Source organism: Coturnix japonica, chromosome 4 (assembly GCF_001577835.2).
Source record: "Coturnix japonica isolate 7356 chromosome 4, Coturnix japonica 2.1, whole genome shotgun sequence".
Taxonomy (NCBI): Eukaryota; Metazoa; Chordata; class Aves; order Galliformes; family Phasianidae; genus Coturnix; species Coturnix japonica.
Genome location: NC_029519.1, coordinates 55,578,010 through 55,596,016, shown reverse-complemented (window position 1 = coordinate 55,596,016; position 18,007 = coordinate 55,578,010). Strand labels below are relative to the sequence as shown.

Genomic DNA, 18,007 nt, shown 5'->3' with positions numbered 1-18,007 from the left:
AGAATTCGGGTTTTAAATGGGTATGGCTTTAGCATACCAAATCATGCTGAAAGCAAGGGTATTTTTTGCAAGGTCAGAAAGGACGTAACAAAAATTTATAGTTTTCTGTTAATAATAAGAGTAAAGTTGATTCAACAGGAAACTTATTGTCATTGCTACTAGCATCCTTTGAATAATTTTATTTGGATTTAGGGTTTGTATTTTGTTTTTTTTTTCACTCAAAATTATTTTAAACATCTTGAAGTACTGCTTTTTTTCTGTGCTTTTATCTTACACTGCTCATGACTCCCAGTTCTATTCATTTATTTTTTTAATTTTCCCAGGTACAAGAGAAAAAAACTACCAAACAAATGTGATTGACAGTGAAACTGGGTATCTACTAAGTGTTCTCAATTACTCAGGATGTCAAATCTTAGGATTAGGTTTGTTATGCGGGTGTTTTTGTGGGCTGTGAAGTAATTATTTGTTCAAATATTTTCATAATTTCCCAAGCAGTTTTGATAGTAAAAGAATTACTGCAGAAATAGTTATACCATTGTCTTAATAAATACAGACTGAACGTGAAATACTCCATGCCTTATTAGAGCGCACAACGCTATGTCGTCAATTCTGTACATTTGAGTAGTTTTTATAATTACATAATCACTAAACACAAATTTTATACTTCATCCAAAGTCTAGTTGAAGTTCCACAATGTTTATTGACTCATTTATGGAAATTGTTTTTTTCCTCCTTATGCCATACGTTAATAATCTTTGTCGCCTTGCTCGCTTTTGCTCTGTGCTTGCATTCACCAAAATGATTAATGAGCACTCTGATCAGCGAATTCCAGATCTTTGTATCTAGCTGCTGTTAAAATAGTTCAGGGTGGTGATTCTTAATAAGCACAGTGTGCACACACTGCTTCCAGGAAGTTACATTTTCTAGTCATTGGACTGAGTAATTAAACTGCCCAGCTACTGATTAACTTTGTGACTGGTGGTATGAAATGTCACCCATAAGATGAAGTAGTTTACTTCTTGCCCCTAAATACGAAGGTTGCAGTCTGTCCTAGTCACTTGTAACAAACTCGTAAGCACTGATATTATTGTACTTCAATAAATGCCTAATGTGCTGACACAAGCTAACCCTTATGGATTATGCTCGTTCTCCTGACACGGATTCACGGATTGAGATCAAGATTTCAATTATTTGTTTCTTTTCATGGAGTACTATGCAAAAAGCAAGCTATTTATTCATCAGGTGTGTCAAAAATGATTTTTTTTTGTGGATGAAAGCCAGAGAATATTTATCAACATCTGAAACAGGAATAAGGAAGTGCCTAAATAAGAAGAAGACAATCTGAAAAATCGACAGAGACCTTTTAGACCTTTCAGGCTCTGGCTTACCTAGCAGCATGTACACTGTGGGAATATCCTTCTGGCTTCTGCCTCAACAGCTGCAGGTGGGAAGTGAAGGGAGAAAGCTCTAAACGATGGTGCTGGTTAAATGCAATCATCCTGTACTTAACAGGAAGGGAAAACTGATTTCAGTACAAAATACAAGGGTCTTAGTTTTGATTTTTCTAAAGCTAGCTGTTTATAGGGTGGTACAACTCATTTTTGTAAAATAACCTGGTCATGCATAAAGTTGCATTCCTTAAACCACAAAAGTGGATTTCAGCTACCTCCAGATACTAGGGACTGGAAAGAGAAGGCCTCATAGTGGCTTCATTATTTGTGCACTTGTCAGTCTTTTGTTAAAAGAATAAAAGTGATTGCTTTTAAGTGCTTTACTTTGGCAAAGAGACATTTCAAACCACATTTAAATGATATGTGTAGTTCATTTTGGTAATCTTGATTGAAAATCATGGTGACAATTCTGTTGCTAGTTTTACTAAGAGCTAGTAAGTCACTCGAGGCAAGGGTGAGTTTGAAAAGGAAGTCAAATTGCTAAGGAGCAATCTTTAGGACCATGCAGACATTTCTTTATGGTGTACTCTCTAGTATGATGGTTAGGATTTTTATTTTTTGAATTCACCAGCCTGCATTTACAGTGGTGATAAATTATAACATTTTACTATCTAGCTTGAAATCATCTGTATATGACTGCTGGGATGTAGAATTTATATTTTATCAGCTGTAAAGCTGAAATTTAGTTTTCAAGCAAAAAATAAAATCCCGCTGCTAATGCTTTCCATTGACCTATTGTTATTAACTTGTTTGTTTACTTTGGTTGTGAAGCCATGTCTTGGCTTACATAGAGACAAGGTTTGACTGTAGTCTTGCCAAAAGTGCACATATTTGAACACAGTAACAATGAAGAATTTCATTAGAAATAAAACATAAGGTCACTGTGAAGTTGATTGTAAACTAGAAATCAGTTGGAAGAAAGAAGACTGAAAATAAGTCTTTCCATGGCAATGATAAGACAGTCATTGTGTTTATTAATCATTTCATCTATCCTTTCAGAAAGTGTTCAAATACTGAAAGCAGTTCCAAACAATGTCTTAAGAGATCTTCCTGAGAAGTTCACAGTAAATTATCACAGAAGACATGACTTTATGAGATTAATACTTCCCTGAGAAGGAAACTGCTGATTCTAGTGGACTTAGTCTATCAGACAAAAGAAAGATACATTTCCTCTGTTTGGAAGGAATTGCAAGCTTGAATTTTGTATAATGCACTATTTCTTAAATGATCAGTAGGAAATCCAATTTAGGGGCATAACAGCATCTTTATCTCTGTAAGAGACATAATTGACCAGCAACATACAGAACGTTTTCTGTAGTTTACCCAATATATTAGGATTCTGTTATGCAGTAGTCAAAACTAGATTATCATTATAGCCACATGTAATTTTAAATCCATACTTAAACTCTCACACTGATGCATATATTAAGATACCATAAAGAAAATCCCAAGATAATTGCTTAAACATTCATTGGTAATTAGCCATTTGAAGCTCAAGCTGGAGGATGGAAGTGTAAATAATTAAAGTAAACTGATAGAGGGCTTTAAATTGAGTTACAATCATGCAGTCTAGGAAAATAATTTCTGCTGACTGGTTATGGTTTCCTTTCAGTAGGGAAGACAAAAAAAACTCATCAAGAAAATGGCTCTGTAGAACCGTGACCTTCCTTATCAGATCTAATTCTAGTGTATCTGTTGAAGTTGTTGATAAAAATGTTATATCTGCTTTCCATTTCCTTAAGCCTTCGGTGCCAATGCATTCAGACACCAGAGAAGCTGTATTTAATTTCAAGCAGTACAATTCAAACACTGTTATAATCCACTGAAACTAAGCCTATCAGTTCAAACTCATTGGAAGCAGTTGCCAAGTCTACTGACCTGGCATCTGCTTCAGTCTTCGGGGTTGTGGAAGGGTAGCCACTCAGCTGCTCACTTCAGTATGAAGGGGGAGAAACTGGGAAAACCAGAAGAGAAAGCTCCTTGATCTTGATCAAGGCAGGGGGATTGCTTACCAGCCACCATCACTGTTAAGCAGTAATTTCAACTTAAGGGAAATTAACTTCATTCTTTCTCAATTAAAATAGATGTGGGGAGTTAGAAACACAAACATTAAAACAGCACCCTTGCTTCCCTCCTTCCTAGAGCTCATCTTCTGTTCCTCCTGCAGCTCCCCCCAAGCAAAACCACCCAATATGTGCATGTTTACCAACTGCAGGGTGTTTTTCTTTTGTTGTTGTTAGAAGTTATTCATAGCCAACACTGTCTTAAGATGAATGTGCAGTTGGAAAATCTGTGTGTATTTTCATGCCTATAAATGCATGCGTGTAGCAGAGAACATTTGATAGGTGTTAAGTGGGGCTAAATTTTGAGCTTTCCACCTCTTCCTGCAGAGATATTTACTTATTTATTTTTTTTACTTCTGGGACAATCCTTTCTATGAAGGTGTGTAATATCGTGGTGTTAATATTCTTAGTGTGGTGCCTATCTGCTGTTTTACAGTTTTTAAAAGAGTTTGCCATTTCAGTATTGATTTAAGGTTGTTGTTGAAGTGTTATTTTTCGCTTATGGGAGTGAGATGCAGAGGTAATGGGATGTAACTAGGCAGTGAGATGAAAGCTTATGTGGGATAGAATACATCTCTGCTAATATCCGCTCCCTTGTGCTCTTTTTCTTGTTGTTGTTCCAAATGTCGCAGTTTTACTTACATTTGTATAATTTAATTGCATTTTGTGTATTTTAATGCCATTAAAAATGGAAATCTGAAATAAATTGTATTTGGATAGAGTTCTAGCTATTTTGATTTTGCAGTAAACCTGAAGCAGACTGTAGGTATCCTCAGAGTGTAATCACTAATGAGTAAGGAGGGAGAACAGTGCAGTTGTGTTACCCAGCATGTTGGTGTTGTTTTTTGCATTTTTTTAATGGATGTTTACAGTTAGTTTCAGTTCATTACAGCACCTCTCCAGCCAGTGAGGCAGAACAGCTGTGGTTTTATTCAGAGACTAAATTATTCAGCTGCTGCTATAAAAATGTTACTGTTGTGGTGAGTTTTGAAGTATTACTGAATGAAAAGATTGCACCAATTTACTAGAGATACCATTTACTCATCATTAGCTTAGAAATGTTTGTTGTAAACTCATGTTTTCCCCAGGCTGCCTGACCCATCTTGACACAGTGTGGACTGATTCCCAGGTGGAATAATAGAGATGTAAATTACTGGAGCTCAATGTTCCTGCTGTGTTTTGGGAGCAGAGAAGAAGTGTTGTATGATAAGGGGAGGCAGAAGGAAAATGAGAAAGTATGACTGCAAAACAAGGCTCTGTGAGTCAGTTCTGCTTATAAATGAATGCTTTGTCACAGTGATCTTTCAGACACCCGCTGTCATTTCTTTCATTCAGTAGCGAAGAGATTCTCTACACCATGTAATAAGGATTTCAAAACTGATTCTGTTACACACTTCTTCAGAGATTAATTAAAAATCATCTTTCTTTGTCACTTCTGTGCTTGGCAACAATGGTATCTAGGTAGCCAGGGTTCATCACAATTCCAGACAAACATCAGCAGAGTGTGTCAGATGCTTTAACACAATATACTGTTGTGCATTTAAAGACAGAAGTTTGGCTTTCCTGTTATGTTGCCTTTTTTCATGTATTTAAGACAAGTGTTTTTAAATATTTGATTAGAATTGAGAAGCTTCACTGCAGATAAAATGTGTAGGAGTTGGGTTAGCAGGAGGTTCGTGGTGGTTTGGGTGGTGCAGATAGCATTAGGCAACAAAGAATACAGGAAGTCTTTAGTCAAATTGTGGTGAACATTTCATACTGTTAGTATGGATGGCTTTGTTGGATGTTTCTTGGACTGAATAGGAACAGCTGGCTTGGGGATGGGGCCATTTATTGATCAGATGAGAATTTGATGTTTGAAAAGGTGTGGATTTTCACTTGTTTGTATAGAGCAAGGGGCAGGGCAAAAAGATAACTGAGCTGTTACAGGAGAGGGAAGGATCTCCCCCTAAAAGTTTTAGAACTTTAATTCGCAGTTGAAGGAGCAGAATTTTGGCTTCTGTAGTGGGGAGCTGACTTACATGAAGTTCAAGAATTTTCCCCAGCTGCCTTAATGGGTAGTCACAGAAGCCACACTGCTAGAGTCCATAGGAATGCTGGACTTCATTGTCATGACTGACTGTAATTCTAAACAGCTCTAACAACTAACTAAACCTGTCAGTGTGACACTGAGCATTTAGGACATGCAGACATTTGGAAAAAATTGAAAATCTTAGTGATTGCTGTAATCACGCTTTATACAGCATTAGGCTGTATAGAGGTGAATTTCACTCCAGCTGAAGTTTGACTTAGGAAAGTGGCTAGCAGTAAAGGGTTAAATAAAAAGAATGTCATGCATGTGTATGTGATTCTAAATCCAGAAGTGTTACATTTCCTTTGTTGGCACTAGTTTCTGCTGAATTTACAGGATATATATGGTGAAGACTAAGCCCTTCTGTTAATGGTCTGAAGTGTTTTAACAGCAGTGTGTGGTATGCTTAGTTGAAAAGGTTGGAAGATTTAACTGATGAAAGCATTGTATGTTTTATTCATACTGGATGTTTGTCTGCTTAGCTTTTTGAGTTGTCTTGACCACCTTCATTAACAGAAATTATATATGGAATTAGATTTTCTTTAACAGAATACAGTACTTAGAGTAGTGGCACTATGGATGTGATTCTGTCTGGGGCACAATGGCATTTATATAAACAGTGGTTCCAGTCTTTATGATACTCTTGGGGAAAAAAGTGGATAGGAAACTGCTGAAAGACGCTGTCTTTCTGCTTGCCTGTATTAGCAGTTTCCTACTTGTTGCTGCCACGAGAGATGGAATTTAATATAATGTAGTGGATGTGCACTGAGTACTGGAAGTATATTCATTAAAATGCAAACATACTGAGATATCTCTGCTAGAATTACTTTATTCTTCTGCTTTTATAGATCCTCTCCATCCTCAACTGAGATTTCAACAGCTAACTCCCTGAGTGGCTGTGCTGAAATTTACCTTGCAACTCTGGTGAGCTTTAGGGGATTAATGCTTCATGGGATGGCTCAGGCTGAATCTCTCTGGAGGTACTCACTCAAAAGGAGTGGTTGGAATTGCTTGTGTTTCTTGAAGTCACCTACAAGTCCCTTTGCTCTGTGAAATCAGTTGAGGCATCTGCTCTACCATTTGTTAGTTTCCAATTAACAGTCTTGTGGACTTCCCCATAGAGCCTGTGAAAAAGAAAAAAGGAGGCTCAGACAGCCTCAACCAGGAAGTAAGGAGAAAATGTTATTTAGAATATGTGACAGCAGATATTTCCAGTTGTTATTGTTCAAAGCTCTCTGATCTCTGTTAGCCCATCAAAGTTAAAACACCATCATGAACTTTCCTAAATTCTCAGTGCCAGCACAAAAGTTCTTCCTTTTTTGTTTCTTTGTTTTCTTTTTCTTTCTTTCCCACATTCTTTGGACTTAAGGATGATTACTTCATAGTACTAAAAATAGATACCCTAATGATAACATACAAGTCTTCTGCATGTTTTAAAAGTGTAAAAAAATGAAGTAGAAAAGTTTGTTTGGAATAGTAAGTGTACGATGGATTTGGTAAAATGACAAACCAAATTCCTTGAAAAACAAGGTCCGATTTGGCCATAATTGAAATGGCCATTGTTTGTACTATTTTTTTTTTTTTTATAAATAATAATAGTTTGAACATTTGACAGCTGTAGTATTGTTTTATATATGTTTTGTTCACATTATTTAGTATGTGCTATCTATTTTGTTGGAATATGTAGACTACTCTTTTGTCAGGAGCTTTGGGTAGCTATAAGCAGATGGTGTACAATTCTGTTTCTGTCAGCCTTTCTCTGTCAAGCAAAATTGTAATATTTATTCATGGTGCTTTACGTACTTAGATACTCTTTTTTTATCAATTGAGAGACCAAAATGAAACATTTTTTGTTATAGCAGACTAATAGCTGTGTTGTAATAGCATGTGCTAGATGTCTAGCACGGTGAAGATGGGATGGTTTGGACAGTAGTGGCTTGAGACAGGTAGAAGTAGTGCTGTATCTGAGCAAATGATTGGTTCTGGGAACTGAATACGATTGGTGCTGTTAGTTCTGTGTCTTTGCTAAACAAAAGCCATTAAACTGTTTGCAGGTACAAGTTGGCCCTACAAATGGCGTCAGTGTGTTCACTTGGCACTGAGCCTGAACTAGCAAATATTTTTAGATCCAACCCGGCTTTTCACAGAATTCTCCCCTTGTATCCTTGCATGCCTGGCCCAGTTAACCCCCATCATGGGCAAGCCATTCAGCTGTAATTGAAAGTTGACTGAGTTAACTTCCTATGAAACTCAGTAGCTGAAATTTTGATTTTTTTTTCCCACCTTTTCTGTTTCATTTTCTTCATTTTACAGAAAAATGTGTGACACTTTCCTAATATTTTGTCAAACTTGTATCATATTCATGCAGCAAGTGTAAAATCTTGCATCAAAAAGTCCTTTTCTTACTCTGTTATTGCTATGAGCAATACTGTTTGAGTCCTCAGTTTTGCCAAATCAAGGCTGGACATGTGCATACGTGCACAGATTACTGTTCCCCAGAATAAGTGCATCTCTTCAGGTCATCCGTATTGATAAAAACACAAGTGGATGTTTCTCTCGAAGTGATTATTCAAATTATTTACATAAAGTGTGGAATCCCTCTTTTAATAAGCTGCACCTTTTTGAAAGTTAGACTTCTAGTGAAAGAAGTATATCCATTACTGCTGTCAGAAACATGATGAGCCAAGATGTGTTGGAAAACAAAACTGCATCTGTTGTCTAAGGGTTACAATAGCACAACTTTCAGGTTACAAATAATATTTTTGTGGCTCTTAAGGATTGGAAACCCCTCAACCATTCCTTTCATGAAAGTTTAAGTGCAGCAGAAATGAAGGAGTCCACCTAAGAAGAAATCAAGATCACATATGCCAATGACTACAAAAGCTTAGCCTAATCCCCATCCAGGTTATTTTCTGGAAGGATCTAAATAATTATTCTTCCATCTTACAGGTCTAATTACAACTACATCTAGAAAACTAGATCGGGAGCAGCAGGCAGAACACATATTGGAGGTAAATAATTTATTTTCTTCTCTCATTAACAGTGACTGTAAGTTCATTGTTCTTTTTCAGAAAGTTTTCCATACTTGATTACCATATGAAGAGTTTAGTGATCTGGATTTTGGAAGTAATTTGCTTTTGTGTTCGTTAATTATATTGCAGTGCACAGTACTATCTGTTAAAACAGTGTGTTGAGACTTTTTATTAGGAATTAAGATACAGATGAAAGCAATTTTTTGTTTCTATTTCTGCAAGCCAAGATTTTCTTTCAAACAGTACAAAGACATGTTTGTTACAAGTATGATTCTTTTTTTCTTCTTTAATTATTGGAATAGTCAATACCACCATTTTGAATGTAAACCTGTTAACAAGCAATGCAGAAGCTTTTTTATAAACATTGAGAATGCAAACAATAGACATTTATTTCTACTTAACATGTTTATCAATAATGAAAGTAGATCATTGTCAAAATCTGCATGATTGACTCCAAGAACATGAAATTTGCACCTAAATCATTTTATTTAGCTCATTTAATTGATATCTGTAATTTATGTAATAGGTGTTCTTCTTCTCTGACATGTATTGTGAAGGTATTGTCCTTCACTTGCAGTGAGGACATAAGATGTAACCATCACCATAAATACTGTAGTTAAGATCTGGCCCCTCTTTTGTGCTTTTCATTTGGGTTGATAGGTAGAGAGGACTGCTAGGATGAATAATCAAAGTGAACTTTGAAGCTTCTCTAGCTCTTTTTCTAACTTACCTAAGCAAGTCTGGACTTTCTCAATGTTTGTGAAATCCATAGCAATGTTTTCTGATAGAAATTCAAGTAAAAGTCTGCACAGACTTTGGGGAATGAATACCTTGACAGCATGAACCAGTATTTTGTAGAACTGCAGTGTAGGTATGGACTTCATGGCTCTTTTCTGTCACTTTGATGTACTGAAAGCTAAATTTAAAGAGCTATTGGAGCAAATTTTAATTGTAATTTTCATTTTGGTAGCAGCTTTGGAAAGAATTCTTTATATTTAAGTAGCAGTAGGGTGGAATGTGTGTTTCTAGTAGAAGCAATAGAAGTAAAGTGAATTAACTGACAAATTTGGTTTAGTACTAGTGACATTATTCCTGTAAATTAGAAAGCCACTATATTATTCACTTCTAAATTGCCTCTTGAAATCTGCTTGTGTCATTTTCCTAAAGCACTTCATGTCAGTTGTATCTCATTTCTGTGACCCTTTTCTATGTGGATAGCTTGTAAAATTGGTATCTAATGACTTTTGCTTCTATGCATAGCATATTGTACTGACTTTTCTATTGGATTTATAGAGTTAAATAAAGTGAGCTGTGGATCATTCTCTGGCTCTGCGACCATTAGGCATGGTATGGCTTTGAATGTGTATAACGTATCCCCAGAATAGGCTGGCCATGTCCAGGTTGCCTCTTGAGGGTGGTACCTGAATTATGTGAATTCTCAAGTTGTATCTGGACTGTATCTGGGAGAATGCTGTTTGTTTTGGTCTTAACTTCTCAGAGTTCATACTAGCGATGTAAAGCTGTGTAGTAATGCTCATGCCTATGTTCCAGATCCTGTCTGATTTCATACTGCCAACACAATCTGTAAGAACAAAGCCTTGCCTTTTGATATTACAATACAAAACAAAAGAAAAGAAACAAACAAACAAATATTAACTGAGCAAATTTATTGTTTATGATTACAAGATAATGTTAACAGAACTCAGGCTTTTTTTTAGGTTGCTTCAGCATTCTCCATAAAGGGTTAAGCTGATAGTAGTTAGTTTGGAACACAGCTTACTGCCTAGTTGTATTCTTTAAAACTCATTATTCTTTCTTCATTTTGAATCCCAACTAGTTATTAAATTTTTAAATGAAAGTTTGCAAAGCATCCAGTGCCAAAACCCTTAACTGCAGTGTGATAGTCACAGCATGGCCCAAAGTAGCAGTTTTCCCATTTGTTCATTTTATGTTGACATCTTTGAAAATGGGTTGGAAAGAAACCCAGAAATGCTGAGAATGATGGACAACACGATAAGCCACTTGAGCCAAGTGCTGTACATCTGGCTAATTAATGGAGCATTGAAATGCTGACCAGATGGTTTGATGGGTTTATTCTTTGTTTGTTATTACAAGTGATATTTGATTGCACTCCTGCTTACATAGTAGTAATGAGTATGTCTCATTCTTTTCATTCACAACTGGTAACACTTTTTTTGAATGCCAGTTGAATAGCTTACTTTTAATGCAATTATTTTAGATTTAACTTCATGTCATTCCCATGTGCATTAGTGTTCTATTTTGTTATGTCAGTAGTGTCTCCTGTTGCATCAAATCAAACAACAATTTGCCTTCCTTTTTTTTTTTTTTTTTTTTTCTTCTTGGCTTGGGGCAGTATTATGTTAACAGGTTATTCTGTACTCTTCTGATATTTGTGGGTTTTGTGAACTGGAGGACATGTGATGGTGTTCAGCTTTATGTACTAATGAGAACAGATAATCATATTTTGAAATCCTACCATCTATTAGAGACGAGCATGAATATTTCCAGTTCATGTCACTTAATGGGTTTTGTCATGATTAATCACTGTTATCATTTATGATTTTTCATTTCCTACGTGCTTAGGAATAATATCCATACTTCATTACTATTTCTGTATTTCTTCCTAAAAAGGACGGTAAAGGACTAAAAAAGAGCATATCAGATTATGTGCAAAAGTAAAACTACTGTCAATCATGTCAATAGTAAATTCCTTTTCTAGTCAGCGGTTTCATCAGGGATTCAATTCTATTTTTCAATTAGGTAGACCTATATTGTATCCATGTTGTGTTTTTATGTTGAAGACAGAGTACAGTCAGAAAATGATGTGCCTGTTTCTGTAATTCTTATCAACTACACACTTGCAAGGGCAGGAAGCCAAAAGACCACTCCCCTATCTTTTTTCTTCTTTGAAATGGGTTTGAAATTAAATGGGTTTGAAATTAACATATAATCTAGGTGCCTTATTAGCTTATAATTATTGATAAATTATTTGCAATTATAATATTATTGAACGATGATAATTAAAAATAAATATATATTAGTCAATGAGGGATTAAGTAAGTAAGAAGTAAAGTAAAAAGGTAAGATTCCTACATATGAAGTGAGTTTCTGAATCAGTTTGGTCTGTTTCTATTATATAATGTCTTTTCTATGCTTTTTTAGCTTCAAACTAAGAGATATTTTAATTTGATTGAATTTTTCTTCACTCTCCTTGTAACTGTCATTGTATCAGTGCTAGGATTAACATTGCAGATTAACATTTTGTAGCTTTTTAGTAGAAACTTTGACTACTGCTGGAAGAGCGGACTTGGTTTCATTTCCTATTTCATTTAGGTTGTGGAAATAAATTATGAGTATTCCTTTAAAAGGCTTTTCTTTATACTTATTTCAAACAAATTAGTGTTTATGTCTTAAAAATGTAGAGTTTTTAATGCCTGTGAGATTTTGGAAATTATAGCCTTATAAATTGCATTTTTTGAGGTGTAAAATAATTAAATTCAGAAATTACAAGGAAACACTAGGCTGAAACTATGTTAAGATATTACAGTGAAACTATTATCAGAAATAATATACATATATGTTGTACCTGTGTTCTAAAATCAGTATTTCTGTTACAGCGCTACAAAACCATGGAATAGATTTAATATATACCTATGCTGCAAACTAATGAAATCAACTCTTATGATTCTTATTGTATGTCATGTAACGTTAAGGTAGTAGCTGAATAAACCTTTGTAGTTCTTTCCTATCTATTTATCAAATATCTTTATTCAATAGTCTTTCAGTAACTGAAGTTAGAGGATTACTTTACAGCTGTAGGGAAGTATGATTTAAAAAGAGCATTGTTAGAAAGACTGCAGTTGAATTGAACACTAACCCTGCATTTATTTTGTCTTTTTTTTTTTTTTTTTTTTTTTTTTTTAAATAAAACTAGGTAACAGTAACAGACAATGGTATTCCTGCCAAATCAACAGTTGCACGAGTAATTGTGAAGGTTTTAGATGAGAATGACAATAAGCCTCAGTTCTTGCAAAAGTTCTACAAAATCAGGCTTCCAGAACGCGGTAAGCCAGAACGAGAGAGGGCTGCTAGGAGAGAGCCAATCTACCGAGTCATTGCTGCAGATAAGGATGAAGGCCCCAATGCAGAGATCTCTTATAGCATTGAAGATGGTGATGAACATGGCAAGTTCTTTATTGAGCCGAAAACTGGAGTGGTTTCATCAAAGAAATTTTCTGCAGCGAGGGAATACGATATTCTTTCAGTGAGTCAAAATCTTGTGTATCATGAATATGTAAAGTGTTCTTTTATCTGTATTCCCATCTCTTTTTGTTCAGTAGCTGGCAGATGACAGACTGCAATATCTGAAGGAAGAAAGAATCAACAGATCCAGAAGTATTGTTTTTATGGGTTTTCTTTTTTTAAAGGATGATTTCAGATGTTTGTATCAAGAAAGAGAATCAAGAAGCTGTTGCTGTTTTCTGGAACTTGACAGATAATGAATAGACTGAGGGAGCATAAACAATCGTATTGACTCTCTTTCAGGAAGAAAGCAAAGTAAAAGTGAATTAATGGTAGTGTTTTATGCTACTGTCAGGTGCTACATGCCTTTTGTCTTTTTGCTCCCCAGATAATGAGGAGCAAGTAACACTTTGAGAAACACTTAGCCTTTTTGGATGTATCTCACAAAAACAAACATGTCTGGAGCTTATTATTACTTTTCCATTTATGTGTCATAATGATTTATGTGATCCTGTAGCCTAAAAGGTGTGTTTGTTTCACAGATTAAAGCTGTAGATAATGGTCGACCACAAAAATCATCAACTACACGGCTTCACATAGAATGGATTCCAAAGCCCATCCCACCCACGGAGCCCATTTATTTTGAGGAAGAGTTTTTTTCTTTTACGGTGATGGAAAGTGACCCAGTTGCTCACATGATTGGTGTAATAGCTGTTGAACCTCTTGGAATACCACTTTGGTTTGACATAACGGGTAAGGATAATTTAAGGGCTTTTATTATTAGAAACGAATGCATGGATTCTGAGATATCAGAGGGCTCATTGCAGCTTGATTTCTAAGCTGTTCTAATCAGAATTTGGGCACTCTTCACCTGCAGTTTTGTTGTTTTTTTTTCCCTTAGAACGTGTTTTGTTTAAATCAAAATTACTATTTACATGCACGTGACTATATTTCACAAAGTAAAATTGCACTGCAAAATTATTTCTGTGTTGCAGCTTTGGAAATGATTTATAAATATTGTGTCCATGAAATTAAAACAGATCAAATCAATTTCATAAGTTATGGGATAGGGAAGGAAAGAAAATGCCAGTTTTCTGCAAGTGGGGATATAGCAGTAGTACACCCGAAGACATATTATACTGTTCACACTGATTTCTTTTCTTTCGGTCTGCTCTTCAGTCTGCTTGCTTTGATTCAGTGCTAAAAGGAAAGCTTGTCTGTTCCTAACCCCAACAAACTTTATCCTTCTCGTGTTCTTACAGCTCTAACACACCTTAACCTCTACCATTGGAAGTGGTATTCCGATCAGTAATGTGACCATACATAGGTGCTGTGATTACAAAATGAATAGTAATTTTTTAAATTTAGCCTTTCCACTAGACCACTGGGCTCCAGGAAATCCACCGTACAGTTGATACTGTAAACAAGTTCTGATCTGTGTTACGTTTCAAAACCAAGTTAAACAGCAGTGCTTAGTATGAAGAGAGAGAGCTGTGGTAAACTGTTTCTGCTCTTAAGATAGCCATATCCAACTGAGATTTTCTACCACATTCACAAAAGATATAATGGACCTTTTCACATTGTGAAAATTTTATCCTTGATTAGGGTGTGAAGTTATGAGATATTGAGGAGAACTTAGTTTAAAAATTATTTCTTACAAATCAAATAATTTTAAATGTCTGCTTTATTGGTAAATATATTATTGGTACATATATTCTAAGGGTTGCTGAGAGCAGCACCAGTTAAAAACAAAGTTTGTAAAGCTGATACATGAAAGGGGAATATGCAAATACTAACTACTTGAGGATGTTCTCAGAAAACTTTCAAGCTCTTCTGAGAACAGACACAACTCTTCCCTGAATGCATGCTTCATGAATGAACAGCATGTGACATGATTGATATCACTGCCAATGTATAAATATTCACATAGAGTTTTCATATGGTTCTTTTTAATATATTCATGAGGGGGCGGGGGGGAACAGTTTTTTCCAAATTGATCATAGCCCAGTAAAAAGAGTTTTAATTTAGACAAAATGTGGAGACAAAGATCTGTAAAATTTTATAAAGAGGGTAGAGGATTAAAGATGCCTCCTTGCATTCTCATAGAGGCAAAGCTATTTTTATTAGAGATATTTTGGGACTGAGACTATACTTTTACTGTTCTCCCAAATATACATGCACATAGATGTAGGAGCAGAAAAGGAGAAAATACAAAAATAGCTTAAGTGAGTAAAGATGAAGTATGAGAAGGTTCTTTGTGTGCCATTTCAAACAAGGTCATCTAGTAAACAAACAAAAGCATCTGCAGACCAGAAGGAGACCATTAAAGGAAAGGTTAAGAAGGGATGCTGTCAAAAAAAAGGTGAGCAGTTCACCAAGATGAAGGAGGATGTTTACTAGTAGAAGAGGTCTTTTCTTTTTGGTCTCAGTCCAGAGTTTGGAATGCTGGTAGTAGAACTTGTTAACTCAATTGGGGATTTATTTTTCTATTGTTCATTTTAGTTCATTTCAACTGCTGTGCACTGTGAGTATTGTGTACATCTGAAAAGAGTTCTGATGATAGTTTCCTTTTGATTTCTGCTGCAAAACATGCAGCACAGTTTGGACATTTAAAGTACTTTTATTTTATGCTTAATGCAGAAAAGATATGCTATTTTTAAAAAAAAAACTACAGAAAACTCCAAGGGGAAAGAGCAGGACTTGTCCACTGACTATAAAAGAAATCATTTTGTTTTGACTGCTTCCTTGATGAAAGTGTTTTGAAAAGTTTGATATGTAATCATGTTGTCAGCGTATCAGCTAATCTTATAGGTAGTCACTTTACTGCCCTCTTTTACTGTTTCTAATAGCATGAATTAATTTGATTGACAGCTTTCCTTTGTGTTCTGTGCTTGCTTTCCATGCTTTCTTTCTTTTTGGCTGAGCCAGGAGACAAGCTTGCTAGTGAAGTATTTTACATCTTTCAGATGGCTTGTGACCTGAACTGTACAGCAGAAGGTATCTGCTGAGATCACATAATTTATTACCAGATTATGAGATCTGAAATGAAAGCATACATTTATAAACTATTTATTTTATTAACCCTTCGGAAATCAAAGTGCTCACAGTTGCATTTGTGACAGGTTCGTTTTTGTTTTGTTTTGTCATCATTACATTTATATGGCATCAATTCAGAACTTCAAGTTTTGGCTTTGTCCAAAACTGTTGCTGTTACACTTTCAGTGTACCAGACACAGAAGTTCAGGTTGAGTTCTGCTTCACTGGATGAACAGATACCATCACTGCTATAAAAATATTAGGGAAGGTCTTTATGATTTCCTTGAAAAGGGAAGAAGAAAAAGATGATTACGAGGCCTGTCATTGCATCAAGGAAATTAAATGAAAAAGTTCATTCACCCTGCTCTTCCCTTAAAATGGCAATGACTCCATTGAGACATTAAATTCTCCTCTCCTTGCCATCTGAGAAAATGGTATTGCATGCCTGCTATGAAAGTTAGAGGCTCGCTTTCTGAAGCTGATGTCTTGCACAAAGCCAAATAAATTTCACATATACCTTCTCCAAACAATGCTGCTGTCTTTCATGCTGTTCAATTCATATCCATTCACATGATTTGGAAACTGTTGCTAGGCTAGGAAGAGGAAATGGCATTTGATGAAACTAGAAAAATGTCATTATCTTCGTCGTTACTTGTTACCAACTACCTTAAATTCAGTGAAGCAGAATCCAGCCCGTCTTTACTAAACTGATATGTCTGTCATGAAGTTGAACTTTCTGAAAGCGAGTGGTGGCCCGCTTCAGTATTTACTGTTCTTCCTTAGATAAAGTATAAATTTGCCACCTTTGGAATTTTACCCTCTCACTTCTAGCCTTGACTTTTCCTAAAAAGCATTCAGTGATTTACAATAACACAGCATGTAAAAACTCATCAAATAATAAACAAAGAGAGGATGTAGATTATATCTGAATGCTATCCTTATGCACTTTAATTAGAAAAAGGCATGTACACAATCAGGAGGAGTTGGTTTGCCATATCTAGCATTGGTTTGACCAAACTAAAAATTGTTTCCTCCATTTTAGGCAGTTTATTTAGAGGTCTAAAGCAATTTTGGTTAAATGGCAGTATTTATCATTATTAACAATATTTGATCTTAATAGACATTGTATTCTCCCAACAGTATGCTCAGAGTGGCATGTTGATCAATTAAACGTTTAAATGGTGAAGTGTAGTTATTGATCTACACAGTTATTTAACTGTATTTCAAAGGGTAATTTGAAAGTTTTGCAGAGAAAGACAGCTTGTTTCAGAAGGAGATAGGCATATTTAATCACTGATGATTTAAACGCTTAGTACTTGTCTGAGATCTTATCCCAATAGAGGCTAGATAATGAATTCTTCAGATACTCTGCTTTGACATGAGTATCCTCTGGAGATAATAGAGATTTTTTACCTTGGCTGTATTCATATACAAATATACTAATTTGTACTCTGATACAAGAGACGTAAATTTAATGGCATTTCTGATTTGGAGTTTTTGTTTATTTTAATACAGAGTATGTTTTTCGCTATTTATCCTGAATGTCTGCCCATAAAATAAATCACATTTCACCTACTAATTATCAGTTTCCCACAATTTGTTATCTTAAAATTCTGATTAAAAAAACAGAATGTTGTCTAAGAATCTATCTACTAACTGTCCATATGCCAGACAAATCAGCTTCATCCAAAACAAATCAGTTTTACGTATCTGTAAATTGCAGCATATTGTATTACCAGGAAAAAAAAAGGGGGGAGGGTTAAAATAAATGTGTTTGTGTGTGTGTATATAATTCCACCTTCATTAAACACCTTAAGACAGAACATGATCATGTATGAAACCGTAGAAAGATACTGTGTTTTGTGAACCATCTCCTTCTCCTAATTTCCTGAACAAGGTGGCAACTATGACAGTCAATTTGACGTGGACAAGGGTACTGGAACTATCATTGTTGCTAGACCTCTTGATGCAGAGCAGAAATCAAATTACAACTTGACAGTGGAGGCAACAGATGGAACCAGATCTATCAGCACACAGGTAATGGACTTTCTGAAGAATTGTTAATGGAGGAATTTGTGCCTGCGTGGAGGG

At 35.4% G+C, this 18,007-nt stretch overlaps 1 protein-coding gene across 8 annotated transcripts in view; it reads left to right on the top strand.

Moving 5' to 3' along the window:
* The window catches only part of FAT1 (FAT atypical cadherin 1), a 102,150-nt gene that overhangs the window by 43,091 nt on the left and 41,052 nt on the right, over positions 1–18,007 (top strand). For 6 of the 8 annotated variants that reach the window (XR_001555134.2, XM_015862140.2, XM_015862139.2 and 3 more), the window contains exons 4-8: positions 8,535–8,596; positions 12,573–12,902; positions 13,423–13,633; positions 15,809–15,877; positions 17,814–17,953. Coding sequence is in view for 7 of the 8 variants with exons in the window: in XM_015862140.2 (XP_015717626.1) it covers positions 8,535–8,596; positions 12,573–12,902; positions 13,423–13,633; positions 15,809–15,877; positions 17,814–17,953 (812 nt within the window). In the remaining variant the exon portion in view is untranslated. The remainder of the gene's footprint in view (positions 1–8,534; positions 8,597–12,572; positions 12,903–13,422; positions 13,634–15,808; positions 15,878–17,813; positions 17,954–18,007) is intronic. The other 2 variants (XM_015862143.2, XM_015862145.2) reach the window with 1 other exon arrangement.